Genomic DNA, 16,737 nt, shown 5'->3' with positions numbered 1-16,737 from the left:
TCCTTTTACCACCGCAGAGGGCAGGGAAATAATTATGGATTTTTACACGTAGCAGATAAGTAAAAAGGGTTTTTCAACTGAAACATCTCTTAAAAGTCACCACTAATGGCAAAGATTTGCCAACCACTCCTGCTCAGTCCAACACTCCCAGATGGGCCTCCCTGCACTGCCAGGGCTACAAAAATAGCAAATTTTGATGTTCAGTTCATCTGCCACCACCATCTCTGAGGAGAGATCTCCAGCTGTGATCGTGCACTATCAGTCATTCACTATCAGTCATTCTTCCCCCATTTCAGCGCTGGCCTGGAGCCACTTTGGGCAGGAAAAAGGAGATCACAAAGCTGCTCATCACTCACTCACAGAGGCCTTGAGGGAGGGTGTTTTTATACCTTTCCATGGGCAGCAATACAGGCTCCAGGCACGGAATTTTACTGTCAAATATTCACATTGCAACTCTTTGTGGGACTGCTTTTATATATCAGCACACCCCAAACCTGCACCCAGCGCTCCTTTTAACTCATGTTCATTAAAGCCATTCATTAAGTTATTCCTTGATGTCACAGATCAAATGTGTGTGACATAAATTCTCTTTTTAAGGTGGGGACATTGGCACAGGGTGCCCAGAGAAGCTGTAGCTGCCCCAGGATCCCTGGAAGTGTCCAAGGACAGGTTGAACAGGGCTTGGAGCACCCTGGGATAGTGGAAGGTGTCCCTGCCCATGGCACAAAATGATCTTTAAGGTCCTTCCAAGCCAAACCAGTCCATAATTCTATGATCTTAAGGGTCTTTTCCAACCTAAATGAGTGAGGAAATTCAGCAAGAAGGAGGATGGAAAGAATAATGCAGAATTTTAAAAGCATTGGTAAGGTGGAAGGGGAAGTAGGTGAGACATGGAGGAGCAAATCTACAATTAAAGCAGGAAAGGACAAGAATGATGGAAAAAGCAAGTGGACAGTAATGATGGAAAAGGTGCTTTAAGAGAGGTTTTGTAACCATTCTGCAGCAGATCCACATCCAGTATGAATTTTCCCCATCTGTCCTGAGCACATCCCTCTGCGGAAGCTTTTAGGAATGCCACAAAACTCTGCAACAGTGCCACTGACACCAATTCAAAAAACACGTGAATAAATTAATTATCCTTGAGAAATCTACCTCTGTGGCTAAAACTGGTTAGTAACTTTAAAAGCTGTTCTGGGAGAGAAAAACATAAGAGTCCATAAGCCTGTGAAAAAAACAAGCAGTGGAAGTGTCCTCACAGGGAAAGGTTAATGAAAAAAAAAGAAGATAAGACTCATCAATAGCTCTGCTGATTGCATTAAACAGATTTCTCAGTGTTGGAGTCACATGGGAAGATAAATCAGGATATCAAACTTCCACATTGTATATTTAAAGCCATTTAACACCTGAGCACTAAATTTTAAAGTGTTTTAAAAAAAATTTCCCAGTAGAAGCTGAATATTGAGAAAAGTAAAAAAGGTGACTATCTCCATATCAAGCCCTAATTTCATTTATCGATGACAGGGGCACCAAAAGGCTGCACAAATTCTGAAAGCAATCACTTCATCTCAAACTGGGGACAAAGAAAGCAGCAGTGAGGAGTAAGTGGATCTTTAGCAGCTGTTGTGGTGTGCTCCAATCTCATCTCCTGTTCATTCAGTCAGGTGATAACAAGAGGCAGCTACAAAGGATCCAGCAGAGCAGAGCAAACCATAATTGTACAATTTGTTTATTCAGCTCTGATGGAAACTCCAGCACGTTCAGGCTTGGAATTGCCAACTGAAGAAGGGATGAGGGAAATAATTTAAATGTTTGTATAACGTCCTGAACATGAGAATCACTTCTAAAAAGAATTTCCAAGTATTTCCTTATTCCTTGAAGACAAGATTTCCATATTCCAACACCCCATACAGCAGCTTGTTTATTTTGGAGAATAATCTGGAAGTGAATTCAGTGACCAAGTGGAAAGCACATTTATTTCATGTAATATTAACGGCAGGAGCCAAGAAGTCAGCTTAGAATTAGCCAATATTCACATTTTAAATATCTGCACCCTCAAATAACTCCTGGAAAGGATTTATTTCTCTCAAGGAAAGTGGAGGTGATTTACACACTTTGTGATGCTTTTTCTCCAACTCCAGCCAAACCAGCTTTTTTTATTGAATTATCAGCACACAGCTACAGCATTGTCAACTTTGAAATGTGTGTTTTCAGCTCAATATTCAGGCCTTTGTTGCTGCTTTTAATAATAACTGAAAGCAGACTGTAAACAATATGTAATTATGATGTTAATGGTTATTTTCATTATTCAGAAATCGTATGAAAATAAAAGATAATGCTGAAATGCTTGAGATTCTCACAACATCATTAATCCAACACCTGCATTTTTAATGATTTGCAATGAGATCTGCTAATAAAAATCACTTGTACCAATGACTGGTCTCAGCTGATGCAATACTTAATACAAATGGTGGTTTTTTAGTGTTACAAATCGTAAGCATGAAGAAAACCAAGGTACTATAGGGGGGGAAAAGAGGCTGAAGAGGTGAAATATGAAAATCTTAAGGAGAAAGAATAATTTGATTACCACAAAGATGTTCCCAGATAATTAAGGAATTCCTGAGGTTCACTTTGAGTAGAACATTTTCTTTACTTCTGCCAACAGAGCAGAATAAAAGCAAAAATAAATGTGTTCAACACTGGCATAGAAACACAAAACCACCGAGTTTTGACCAACGTGATCTGATTTCAGTGCTGCTCCTCCAAAAATTCCAGCTTCCTTTGGTTTCTGATTAACACCAAAATCACTCTTCTGAATAACCACTGCCTTTCAAGTCTTCCTACCCATTTATCCTGATATTCTTTTTTTCCTCCTTGCATTTCCTAAATCGGTGCCATCTCCCCTTGTTGAGAAATGTCAACCAGTAGGATCAGGGATAATGGAGACCTTTATCAAGGATAAACTGCCCCCTCAAAGGAAGGGGGAAAAGGAAAGGGGAAAGGAAGAAGGAGAAGAGGAGGAAAGGAAGAAGGGAAAGGGAAAGGAGGAAAAGAGGGAAAGGAAAAGAGGGAAAGGAAAAGAGGGAAAGGAAAAGAGGGAAAGGAAAAGAGGGAAAGGAAAAGAGGGAAAGGAAAAGAGGGAAAGGAAAAGAGGGAAAGGAAAAGAGGGAAAGGAAAAGAGGGAAAGGAAAAGAGGGAAAGGAAAAGAGGGAAAGGAAAAGAGGGAAAGGAAAAGAGGGAAAGGAAAAGAGGGAAAGGAAAAGAGGGAAAGGAAAAGAGGAAAAGAGGAAAAGGAAAAGAGGAAAAGGAAAAGTGGAAAAGGAAAAGTGGAAAAGGAAAAGTGGAAAAGGAAAAGTGGAAAAGGAAAAGTGGAAAAGGAAAAGTGGAAAAGGAAAAGTGGAAAAGGAAAAGTGGAAAAGGAAAAGTGGAAAAGGAAAAGTGGAAAAGGAAAAGAGGAAAAGGAAAAGAGGAAAAGGAAAAGAGGAAAAGGAAAAGAGGAAAAGGAAAGGAAGAAGAGGAAAAGTGAAACATCTTGGACAAGCCATTCAACTTCTCCAGCGAAAACTTCCAGAGATAAAAGGAGAAGCAGAACCTTTGTGGCAAGAACCACCATGTCCCATCCTAAAAAAGCAGCTGAGATGAAATGCTTGTTTTTATGTGATTAACATGAGGTGAAATCAAACGTGGTTAATGAAGCTAAAAATGAGAATCTGATAAATTGGCTCTGTGAAGCATTGCCAGAGGCACACAATAAACCTGGTAAATAAAAAAAATAAAAAAAAAAAAGGGAAATGTCCTTTTCTTAGTGCTTAAATTTCAATTTCAACCAACAAGTAGGAATAGCTGAAGCCCAGTTTTGAGCTGGTGTTGGCTAAAACCTTAATATGTCATTGTTGAAAGTCAAGGAGTTCAAAACACAAGCAAAGCAGGATGGGGGAAAAAATTGTGGCAATAAAAGTTTTTCCCATTCCCTCAAGGCTGAGGAAAAGGATCTCTAAGTGGTACCTCCTGTTTAACTAAAAAACAACTGCACAAGGCTTTCAAGCAGCAGCACCAACAAAACACTTAACCTGCCTCAGCTGACAAGTGATAAAGAGCTTTAGGAACACTTTGCTGCAGCTTGAAGATGAAAGAATAAAACAAAGCTTTTCTTTTCATCTTAATGTGATTAAATCGTCCACTTACAAGTGTTTTTTCCTACCACACTGAGGAGTCTCTCTCTGTAAATAAATTGGGATGGGAAGAAAAGTAGCAATTTACTATTAAAACCTAAAGGTTTTATTACGTGGAGGTCTCCTCATGCTGCTGAAGTGGTGTTATATATCTAAAAAGTGCTATTTTTCAATAATACAAAGGAAACAAATGCACTTAAACTCCTCTGCTTTTCCAGTCAGTGCAGAGATAAATTTGGATAAGAATATCTGTTGTACTATAAAACCAGAGAGGATTCTACACAGCAGAATGACAATTTCCTTGCTTGGTGCTATCAGGACTCGTGTTGGTGAAATCAAACAGCTCTAATTTACTCATTGGGTTTATCTCCTTAAAATGGTCAATGGTTTTTTTTTTGTTCTTGAAGATTAAAAAAAAAATCATTCAAACTGCTCCAAATGACTTCTATTCCAACAATCCCTTAAATTACAAAGCTTTTTATCTGAGCCAACTATCTGGGCTTTCTGACCTATAATCTCAGGAAGGTCTGTCAAGGACAAAGGGGGAATGGGACAGAACAGAGACAATTCTGCAAAACATACATGGGAGATTTCTAACAAAGACCATGACAAATGGGACCAAAACAGGCATTTTCTGGTTTTTAATGCATAAAGTAACCAAAACTAAGGAAAAAAGAAAGAAAAAACAAAACTAAACATGTTGTTAGACAGGTTTTTAATTAATTTTAACATACATAAAACTCCCAAACTCAAAAACCCTACCACAAAAGTCTGGCTTGTAAACAGTAGATAAACTCTGGCTGCATTTTCAACAAGCTCAGCCTAAGGCTGGGCTCAAAGTCCTAAAACTTTGCCAGGATTTAACTGCAAAAAAATTTACTCAGAACTAGCAAAAGGCAATGGCACCACTTCCATCCATAAATGCATAAAGATCCAGTCCTTAAAACTCATTATTTCCTGATGTTTTGCAAAGGGCTCCATGAACTTAACTCTTCCTCCTGAACTGAGCTTAGTAAAAATTAACACAAAAATCACACAGCAGCCACCAACAGCTGTTTTCCAAAATTATTTTCCTGCTAAGCACTGGAAGATGAGGCATTAACAAGCACAAATCTTGTGCTCCCACATTAAAAAGCAGAAGGTTTTAACTTTTAACTCACAAGCCATTGCTAAGCAAATACTTTGGATGTGCTTGTTAAACAGCAGCTGCGACAAAAATCCCTTTATTTGTGTGCTACACAAGATTTGGAGAGGCAACGTCTGCACTCAGCAAACCCTAATAGAGCACAGGCAGCCTAAAGCAGAATAGCATGAAATTTAATTTCCCCAAATCCACCAGGGACCCAAAAAGCACATGGAAGGCAGTACATAAAAATTACCTGTTCCTAAGAATAGATGGAAACAAAAAGTGATGTTTCTAAATGAAGGCTCCTTGAAAAATAAATTCTGCCTCTCTGCAAGAAGCCACACGCAGAAAATAATTTGTAAAAGGCAAAAACTATAGAAGAAAGTGACTGTCACTGCAATGGGTGTGCCTGAGACCTATTTACTTCCACATATGAGGACAGGACCTGGCACATCCAGAGTTCCTCCTTTTAATTTCATCTGGAATAACCCAAGTTGTAAAACAAGAAACCATTAAATCAATTAAATGTCCCCATGATATCTGACAATAGTCATGGGATAAATTGGCTTTCACCCTGTAGGGAAAGAAAACAAAACCACAGCTCAATCCCACAGACTGAAACACTGAATTGCTCCATTTGCAGAACCCTTAGAAACCTCAGAATTCGTTTCTTTAGTTCCCTTTCCAACACTGATTAATAACCAATAAAGCAACAGTGGGAGCAGAAGGAGGGTGGGGATCACTCAGGATATTCCAGCCCTCAGTGCCTCCCACAGGAGCCACTTCTCCCATAGAGTTGAGCAGGATTATTTAATCCCACAGAAAGAAACAAAAAGAGGAAGAGCAGACAGAGAAACCCCTGCTATGTTTGGCCTGGCCAAACTGCACAGTGACACAAACACAGAATCCCACAATGGTTTGGGATGGACTTTGGAGTTTTCAGCTGGTCCAGTCCCCCAGCCAGGGACAATTTCCACCATCCCAGGGTGCTCCAACCCGGCCTTGGGCACTTCCAGGGAATCCAAAGCCAGGCACAGCTTCCACTTGCCACCTTCACTGGAAAAAACTTCCTTCAACCCCAATTTCTATCATGTCAAACTCTACGTTCATGTTAACACAAGTGGCATTTCTTGGAACATATTTAAATATATTTCATTATATATTTAAGCTGTTCTGGTGAGAAGTTTCTGGCGGTTTAAATCATTTAAATCACTGCATGCCGTGTTAGGATAATGAGCAGATGAGGTTCATTGTAACATCAGTGACAGGTTAAAAACATCACATTTGCAGGAGATGTTCCAACACCTTTTGCCATTTATTCCTGCTTGCCTTTGGTGTAAAATACCTCATTCCAGGGGATGTCTCAGTGCAGCAAAAAATCCTCTCTCTCAGGATTTTTCATAGAGTAGCACAGAGGAAACAAAGAGAAAACAATTTCTATTTCTGCTCCTTGTTTTTCCCATGTGGAATGTGGTTGGAGAATTGTTTCCCTGGGGTGATGGCTTGGTTGGGTTCTGGTGAGGATTGTTTGAGCCTGATGGTCAATCCAATCCAACCCCCCTGGGGCTGGGCTCTAAGAGAGGGTCAGGAGTTGGGAGTTAGTTGGATATGGTAGTTAAAAAAAGTAGGTTTGTAGTTTGAGGAATATATATTAAATATATATATATATTTATATAATGTTATAATAATATTGAATATAATACTGTATATTGATATTATATACTAATGTATAATGGTATTGTGATAATATTAATATATACCAATATATAAATATATATTATTATAAATTTTACTATTATGTATTATTATTCTTATTGTGAATACTGTTATTAATAATAGTAATATTAATTTCTATCATGCAAATCATGGCCTTTCAGGCTAGCAGTGATCCATAACCATCTCAGTGATGCCTCAGGTTCCTACTTGATTTATTTCAGGTTTCCAGTACAAGTTTAAAACTCTTTTTATGAAGAACTCCCAGAGCTGTAAATAGAGGAGGGCAAATAAACACAAATGCAGAACCCAAGCTCTCCTGGCTCCTGCTGCAGGAAGGAAAGTGGAAAATCCTCATCAGGAACTTCCTGAGCTTTCCAGGTGTCTCCCAGCAAAGGGAATCAACCCAGGCACTGCCAAACCTGTTTTTTGGTTTTGTTTTTTCCTGTTCTAAAAATAAGAGGAATTCTAGAAAGTGACATCACAAATGTCAGTTTATTTCATCTTTCAGTTCATGCAGAGAAAAAGTGCTGTTGGAACAAAAAGGTGGATGGAAGCAATTAATACATGAAAGGGCAAAGAACTGCCAGGGTTTATTTGCAGAGGATTCTTGCTTAACTGGCAGAAATTCAGCCCAACTCTCTGAACTTCCAGGTGCTCACAAAAACTGAAAACACAAAATAATTCTCACAAGCAATACTGTAGAGTCCTCATTCTCATTTTTTCCTGAGACATTCCAGTTTTAAATGCAGTTTTCCATGCAGTACCCAGCTACCCATAATTACTAATATCATCAGGACATGCTGCAACTCTTCAAAAACATTACATTAAAAAAAAAAACCAAACACCTAACTTTCCTGGGTATTGGAATGTGCTTCCATGTACCAGGAACAGGATGTCCTTAAGGATCTCCCACCATCCCCAAATGTATCCCTGAGAGCTTTCTCCTATGTGACCCCACAACCAAAAGGTGAAGTTTATTCTCCTAAAGTTCAGTTAAATCCTGGATTTGTCTCCAATTAGAACCCAACACTCGAAATCCTCATTCCTGAAAATCCCAATAATATCTTTACATGTTTCTGACTGCCACAAGGTATCCAGAGCCACTGACACTCCACCCAAAACCAGACAGCAACACAAAAAAAGACACCAAACCACAGAAATTAATCCATGAAAACAAGAAGGAATCACCCAGCTCCTGAGGAGGCACCAGCAGGGCTCGTTTTACTACACCCCTGCACAGTATTTTGTGACAAGGGGCCTTGGCTGATTTATTTAGAGGAAATAATAATAAATACAGTGAAAAAAAAATAGAATCTGTTTCTGCAAAGGGAAAATAAAATTACTGAGATAACTGACAATCTTGATAATTTAAGCATTTATTCTTCTTTTTTTCCCCTAATAAACTATTAGTTTTTCCAATATACACGAAGCTAAAATGAATCAAACCATTCCCTCTGTCTGAAGCTTTAGGTATAATACACACCCAGGGAAAAAAAAAACTAAACCTCGTTGCCTGACCAAATTACTTCCCATCAATATTGCTTTAGGAATTACAGACAGTCTTGAAAGATTTTACACTTGTTAAATATTTTAGTGCATTTAATATTACTCAGAAGCCAGCAAGTGAGCCAAGCAAGCTGAGATGCTTTCAGACGTTGTCTTTAGATGTCAAGTTTCAGTGTAAGTGGATGTAATTTCATTTTCTGACCCCAAACTCAAGTCAATAAATTCATCATTATTGGCAAGCAACAAGACACACATTCTTCCATGTAACTGAATCCATTATTCCTCCACCAAAAGCTATCAGAGGCTTGCCTGGAACAAAGGGCCGGGTTTAAGAGCTCTAATGTTTCTCCCTGTAGACATTTTTTCTTATTTTTTTAAAGTGTTATTTGTCTGAAATACAGAAGCACTTCCCCAAAATCACAAGTTCTTCAAGGAAAAATGTTATTAATGTTTTCCAAGCTTGAGAAGATCGAGCAATTTATGGAATACTGGAATGGTTTGGGTGGGAAGGGACCTTAAACAGCTTTTAATTCCACCCCATCCATGGGCAGGGACACTGGGCAATGTCCCCATGTCCAGCCTTTCCTTGGGCATTCCAGGGATCCAGGGGCAGCCCCAGCTGCTCTGGCAATCCCAGCCCAGCCAGGAATTCCTCATTCCCAAGATCCCATCCATGGCTGCCCTCTGGCAGTGGGAGCCATTCCCTGTGTCCTGTCCCCAGTCCCTCTCCATCTCCCTTTAGGCCACACTGAGGTCACCCCAAGCTTCTCTTCTCCAGGCTGAGGAATCCCAAATGTCTCGGCCTTTCCTCACAGCAGAGCTGCTCCATCCCCCTGATAAACTCTGGGCTCACTCCAAGTCTTTCAACTAAAAGAAAAACCCAAAATAAAGAAAAAACAACCTAACTAACCAACCAAAAAAAAATTTTAAAAACACTATTTCCCACAAAGAGAAACAAAAATCAAAGCTGAAGATATGCAACAGTGTGAATTAGCAGAGAATTCCTGGGATCCTACATCCCTCCCACAACCCAAAAATCCCAGGAGCTTGCTCACAAAACCATTCCCATAATTCACATTTAAGGATGAACAGCAAACAGCACAGCAAAGCAGGTAAGGCATGCAAGTGTTGTTCCATAAAAATCCTTTATCTGGAATAACTTCCTCATCATAATGAAATCCAAGGACACAATGAAAAAGCTACTATTTTTTTAAAAATTAGGAAAGAAGATTCCCAGTCCAGGGGGCTGGAATGAAGAGATCTTTTAAGTCCCTTCCAACCAAACCACCCTGGGATTCTAGGACAGACCCCTCCAATTAGCAGGAAACCAAATTTATGCTCCAGAAAAAAAGAAAAATGCTAAATTCTGTTTACTCAAGTCTTGCTGCAGGGCTGGTGTTTAATCAGTGCTGAGTTTGTTGGGATTTCCTGGAAGGCAAAAGGGAATTCTGCTCTCAGGAATGTTTCTGGAGCATTGAGAGCCTTACTTGAACTTCCCAGGTTTCAGGGAGACCCCAGATCACCTGTTCCAATTTCTGCTCCTCACTCCTGCAGCATCAAACCACCAGGTTTGATGCATTTCAACATCCCTCAGTAATGAAATATAAGGAGTTAAGCAAACCATGGATCTCTACATCACTTATTTACACCATTCCAGCACAGGAAAAGAGCACATTCTCCTTTTAATCTTTGCTTAAGTGTCTTTCAGCAGAACATTCCCAAATTAAAAGTCAGTTTTGATGAAAGGACCAAGAATTTACCCTTCAGAACTTAAATATGCTTGGCCATTTGCTTGTTCTAAGGTTTTGGGAGTTTTTTAAGTCTTTAATGAGGGATAACAGCGTGGGAATGGGGATGTGGATGGGAACTGGGAATAGGAACTGGGAATTAGGAATGGGGAATGGGAACTGTGAATTGGGATAGGATATGGGGATGGGAACTGGGAATGAGAATGGGAAACTGGGGATGGGAAAGAAACTGGGAATGGGAACTGGGAATGGGAAACAAACTGGCAATGGGAACTGGGAATGGGAAACAAACTGGGGATGGGGATGGAAACTGGGAACTGAGAATGGGAAACTGGGGATGGGAAACAAACTGGGAATGGGAACTGGGAATGGGAAACAAACTGGGGATGGGGATGGAAACTGGGAACTGAGAATGGGAAACTGGGGATGGGAAACAAACTGGGAACGGGAACTGGGAATGGGAAACAAACTGGGAACGGGAACTGGGAATGGGAAACAAACTGGGAATGGGAACTGGGAACGGGAAACAAACTGGGAATGGGAACTGAGAATGGGAAACAAACTGGGAATGGGAACTGGGAATGGGAAACAAACTGGGAACGGGAACTGGGAATGGGAAACAAACTGGGAACGGGAACTGGGAATGGGAAACAAACTGGGAATGGGAACTGGGAATGGGAAACAAACTGAGAATGGGAACTGAGAATGGGAAACAAACTGGGAATGGGGATGGAAACTGGGAACTGAGAATGGGAAACTGGGGATGGGAAACAAACTGGAAATGGGGATGGGAACTGGGAATGAGAATGGAAAACTGGGGATGGGAAACAAACTGGGAATGGGAAGTGGGAACGGGAAACAAACCGGGAATGGGAACTGGGAACAGGAAACAAACTGGGAATGGGAACTGGGAATGGGAAACAAACTGGGAATGGGAACTGGGAACGGGAAACAAACTGGGAATGGGGATGGAAACTGGGAACTGAGACTGGGAAACTGGGGATGGGAAACAAACTGGGAACGGGAACTGGGAATGGGAAACAAACTGGGAATGGGAACTGGGAATGGGAAACAAACTGAGAATGGGAACTGGGAATGGGAAACAAACTGGGAATGGGAACTGGGAACGGGAAACAAACTGGGAATGGGAACTGGGAATGGGAAACAAACTGGGAATGGGAACTGGGAACGGGAAACAAACTGGGAATGGGAACTGGGAATGGGAAACAAACTGGGAATGGGGATGGAAACTGGGAACTGAGAATGGGAAACTGGGGATGGGAAACAAACTGGGAACGGGAACTGGGAATGGGAAACTGGGAATGGGAACTGGGAATGGGAAACAAACTGGGAACGGGAACTGGGATTGGGAAACAAACTGGGAATGGGAACTGGGAATGGGAAACAAACTGGGAACGGGAACTGGGATTGGGAATGGGAAACAAACTGGAATGGGAACTGGGAACGGGGAACAAACTGGGAATGGGGATGGAAACTGGGAACTGAGAATGGGAAAAGCCAACTCTGTGTTTTACACATGAATGTCAGCCAGAAAAAAAAAAACAAAAAAAAAAAAAAAACAAAAAAAAAAAAACAAAAAACCAAAGAGGAATTAACTCCTCTAAAAATCTACAAGCACAAGCTACAGATGAGCCGAAAAGTTAATGTCAAAAAAAAATCCTCCCTGTGAAAGGGCAAGGAGTTCATTAGGATGCTCTGAAGGGCACATCTGATTTTTTTTTCCCCAAGAAAAGCTGAAAAGCAGGAGCAAACCTGCACCTGATCCTCGGGGCTGTCTCCCAGTGGGTGAGGAAGGCTCCTTCATCCGATCGATGACGCTGTCCGACAACTGCAAAACACAACAGGGGCACCCTGAGCTCCTTCTGCATCCCCACTGCCCCTCCAAAAGGAATAAAAGTTGATAAAAACACAGCCTGGACCTTCTTTTAGCAGCTGCTAAAATTCAACCCCCAATACAAAACAACGCCCTGAATTGTTCAGAGCACTCAGCTCAGAAATAAGCAGAATGAAATCATTTTGGATCTCACTGAGGGTACAGGAAGAGTCAAGGAAATAACACCTTTGGGTGTGCTGCTGGTGATTAATCTGCATTTTTGCCTTTCTCACTGATTTAATCTGCCTTTCTGAGGTGCAGAGCACTCAACCCAGGAAGAATTTCATGCTGGGAGAGCCCTTCAAGGACTTGTGCAACACAGGTGGTCACAGGGGAACACAAAGTTCATTCTGATGTTGACACGAGCACAGAAAAACACTCAAAATATGCAGAGCAGCCTCCAGTTCCAGATCTATGGAAGCCCATGGGTAACATTAACAAAAAGGAAAGAATTATTAGCATAAGGACTTCTGCTTCCCAGCTTCTGTCAGCAAATCAGAGAATTATTTAGGTTGGAAGAAACCTTAAAGAGTTTTAATTCAGCTCTTGCCATGGGCAGGGACATCTTCCACTAGCCCAGGTTGCTCCAAGTTCCATCCAAGCTGGCCTTGGACAATTCCAGGGATCCAGGGGCAGCCACAGCTGCTCTGGGTAGGCTGTGCCACATTTCAGAGCACATGAACTCCAGTCTCTATGGAATATATAAATTATATTATACTTATATCACTGTCACTTATTTACTCAAGAAATGGAAAATATCCATTTGCTGAAGCAGAATGAACTCTCAGGGCTCCTCCTGCACCTCTCCCCCCCATTAAAAGCAGCAATAAATGATAAATTCTCACTCCTGGCAGGAGCCACACATGGAAAAAAAATCCCTAAGCTGCAGGAATTCCCCAAGTTCCTCGTGTCACAAGTTGTATTTGGGATATTACAGACAGGCAGGGGTAGAATTGCCGCCACCTCCCTGGAACTGGACGTGGCTGCCACATCCCTGGAATGTCCAAGGCAAGGACAGGGCTTGGATCACTCTGGGACAGTGACAGTGTCCCTGCCATGGCAGGGGTGGCTCTGGATGCTCTTTAATGTCCCTCCAAGCCGAGGTTAACAGAAAGTGGGGAACAGAAGTTGGATAATCTGCGGGCACAGCAGGGAAAAGGGAGGAGCTCCGCTGTGGAGGTCAGGGAAAGACAAACGCAGCTCCCGTAGTCACACACCGCCCCTAGAACGGCTCCTGATGCCCCGGAGAGGGGAAATCACTGCGGGACACGGCGGGGAGCGCCACACGAGGGGAAATCACTGAGGGGGCCGGGGGCACAGACAGCGACACGCGGCGGGAGGGAGAGTGGGAAGGGGAACCGCGGTCAGGACAGGCCGAGCCCCGGGCCGGCCCCGCGCTCACCCGCACGCCCTTGACCACGGTGATATTCTCATTCTCGTCCGCCTCGAAGGTGACGCGCCGGGTGCTGCCGCCGCCGCCCATCGCGGCCCGCGGACACACGCGCGGCCCTCAAGGAGACTGGGCCAGCACGCTGCCAGCGCGCCCCGCAGCAACGCCGCTCCCCATTGGCCCGCCGCGCTCCCCCGCCAGTAGAACGCTGCTTCCTATTGGCTCAGCCGGCGTGTCGCCATGGAAACGGCGCGGCCCTCCCCATGCCGGGGAGCGACACCCGGAAAGGTGAGGGAACTTTTTCGGGGTGAACTTGGCGAGAGGCGCGGGACTACAAGTCCCGTGATGCTCCGCGAAGGGAGGAAGGGGAACGGGCGGACCCCTCCGCGCGGTGCGCGCTGGGTAGTGTAGTTCTGTCCGTCCCTGAATCCTGCCAGCACCTCCGGGATGCTGAAAATCCTCTGAGGGAGCTGGGAAGGGGCTGAGCTGGAAAAAAGGAGGCTCAGGGGGGACCTTGTGGCTCTGCACAAGTCCCTGCCAGGAGGGGACAGACGGGGAGGGTCGGGCTGTGCTCCAGGGAACAGGGACAGGAGGAGAGGGAATGGCCTCAGGGCTGTGAAAAACGCCAATCACTTGGTTTTTAAAATTTTAGAAGTTTAATAATAATAAAATGGTTATAAAAATAGTAATACAATTAGAGAAATAAAGTTTAGAGTTAGAACAAGACAATAAAAAGCAAAGAATTACGGATATCCGGATGCTCTTGGGCACTAAGTCATGGAAAGCATCCCTTGTGAATAAAGGAATAACCTTAAAAGAAACAGCTTGTTGCATATTCATATATCTCATACATGATGCATAAATTAAGAACTTTTCTGGTTTTTGTTAACCTCTTTTCTCTAATCTTGTTGGTTTCAAAAAGACGGGGAGAAGGTGGAAGAATGTCTTTTCTGATAAGGAGGCTGTAACTCTTTATGGGCCTCTTTCGCTGATATTTCTGTGTGAAGAGTTTCTTGATTATCTCATCTTCCTGCTTGAGTTTGTAACAAATCTTATATCACAGAGTTTCTATTTCAACATTATGTTGTAACCTAGAAACTGTATTTAACAGAGTACTTAAGATAATTAAAACAGCATAACTTTCTAACATTATATTCATTGTAACATTTGCAAAAAGCCAATCACAAAATATGCATTTTTCACATTCCTGAAGTCCTGAATCTTCAGCTGGGTCAAATGCCAATAAATAACAACAACCTTGATATTTGGGAAACTTTCTATTTGCTTCTTTTCCCCTTCCCAGTTCTCTATTTCTTGGCTCGAGGAAGGAAAACCCATTTGCACCAAAGTGATCCCAAAACTTTCCCCTCCCCTTTGTCCCGAGGTGGTTTTTGCACCACAATCCCAGCAGCTTTTTGCAGCCTGTGTGATTTCTCATTTCTCTGCCTGCACACAAACACCACCAGCAGCATCAGCAGAGCTGCCTCTGCCTCCCTGATCCATTTTCAGCCAATTTTTATTTGGATATAAAGTGTTTGTCAGGCAACATTGCAGCAGTGGCTGCCTTCCTTGGGGTTTAACATATTGCTGGAGCCTTGGCTGATGGCCACTTTGCTACCAAATAAAAATTGCTGGGGAGTATTTCAAGGACACGGAGCTGTTCTCCTGAGGGGTGTGACGTGATGTTTATGGGCTGTTTTTATAGATGTTAAATCATTTTCTACAAGGGGGCACCGTTAAAAATTCACCATCCCTGGAACTGTGGGTTTGTATTTTTTTTTTTTTTCCAGGGAATAAATGTGGCTCTCTCTGTCTTCATTCTGAGCACCAACAAACTGACAGCGATGAGTTTTCTTTATTATTCTCCTCTGGGAATGTTTTTAAAGGGTCAAATTGTGTTTATTCAGTGAGTGATGGAACTTGTGGAAATGCTCAGCTCCAAATCAAAAGCAGCTCTCCCCAGTTATATTTGGCAGAATCCAGACACAACCCTCACCTCACTGAACAGAGAGATTTATATTTAGGAATTAAGACTTTAACAACAGCTCTTTCCTACCAGGGGCTTTTTATGATGGTTTTCTATGGCTGGAAATTACAGAACATATGCAGAGATTTCATGGGAGGTGGGAAAAAAGGGGGACAAATGGGCAGAATTAAATCTCAAAATGGCTTTGGGTCATTTTGCTGTGTCTGGGAAGTTCAGTGGCAGTGGAAATAGCAGGACTGAGGTACCCCAGAATTTATGGCTCCCCTCTAATAGGTGGAAATGAAAGAGTCTTTGCTGCAGGCCAGGGCTATCTATATGTCAGGAACTTCTCCCTGTGGAATGCCAGACCTATTGGAGAGCTCTTTGGAGGGTATAGATGGGAAAAAAAACCTGTTAGAAATTAATGTTGGAAAAAGCTACAACAAATTTGCAGTCCAAAAATCATTTGTTAACTGCTTGCAAATAAACTCGTGTCCAGCTCACAACTCTCAGGAGCAATTTGCAAACAGAAAGGGAAGTTGTGCTGTGTAAAAGTGGAGGATTTTATATGTTCACATAAATAATGGGCTTATTTTAAGAGTAGTGTAATTGTGGTACATGGGATTGTAGGAGACTAGTAGAGAGTGCATTTCTACCAGGGAAACAGACAACAAAAAAGCAGAATGGCAAATAAAAGTGTAACAATCAATATACACTATTAATTGCTTCTGATGTTGATTGATCTGAACCCACTTCAGATGTGTGTAAGCCGAAAATCCACCTCAAACTGGTAAACTCCAGGTATTGAATTGAGAACCTGGAAAACAAGCAGGAACTTCAAATCAGAGAACCACAGAAAAGTTTGGAAAAGCCCTTTAAGATAAATCTGACCATTCCCCAGCACTGCCAAGGACACCCATGTCCCCAAGTGCCACATCCACAGGGCTTTGAAATCCCTCCAGGGATGGGGACTCCATCCCTGTGCCAGGGCTGGACAAACCTTTCCATGAAGGAATTTCCCTAAATCCCCCCTGGCCCAGCCTGAGGCCGTTCCCTCTCCTCCTGTCCCTGTTCCTGGAGCACAGCCCAGACCCCCCGGCTGTCCCCTCCTGGCAGGGACTTGAGCAGAGCCACAAGGTCCCCCCTGAGCCTCCTTTGCTCCAGGCTCAGCCCCTTCCCAGCTCCCTCAGCTTTTCCTGCCTCTCCATTCCCTTCCCAGCTC

The 16,737-nt window shown here is 42.6% G+C and overlaps 1 protein-coding gene across 5 annotated transcripts in view; it reads right to left on the bottom strand.

Annotated features, from left to right (window-relative positions):
- CHCHD3 (coiled-coil-helix-coiled-coil-helix domain containing 3) overlaps positions 1-13,744 on the bottom strand; it is a 129,577-nt gene extending 115,833 nt beyond the window's left edge. Inside the window, exons 1-2 of one of the 5 annotated variants that reach the window (XM_072917245.1) lie at positions 13,562-13,744; positions 12,039-12,114 (exon numbers count right to left, since the gene is read on the bottom strand). In XM_072917245.1, coding sequence (XP_072773346.1) covers positions 12,039-12,114; positions 13,562-13,642 — 157 coding nt within the window. In that variant the 5' untranslated portion in view covers positions 13,643-13,744. 5 annotated transcript variants of the gene reach the window in all.
- Between the last annotated feature and the right edge of the window lie 2,993 nt (positions 13,745-16,737).

Source organism: Taeniopygia guttata, chromosome 1A, assembly GCF_048771995.1.
Source record: "Taeniopygia guttata chromosome 1A, bTaeGut7.mat, whole genome shotgun sequence".
NCBI classification, from domain to species: Eukaryota; Metazoa; Chordata; class Aves; order Passeriformes; family Estrildidae; genus Taeniopygia; species Taeniopygia guttata.
The sequence above is the reverse complement of the archived record's forward strand: the minus strand, read 5'-3'. Positions and strand labels throughout refer to the sequence as shown.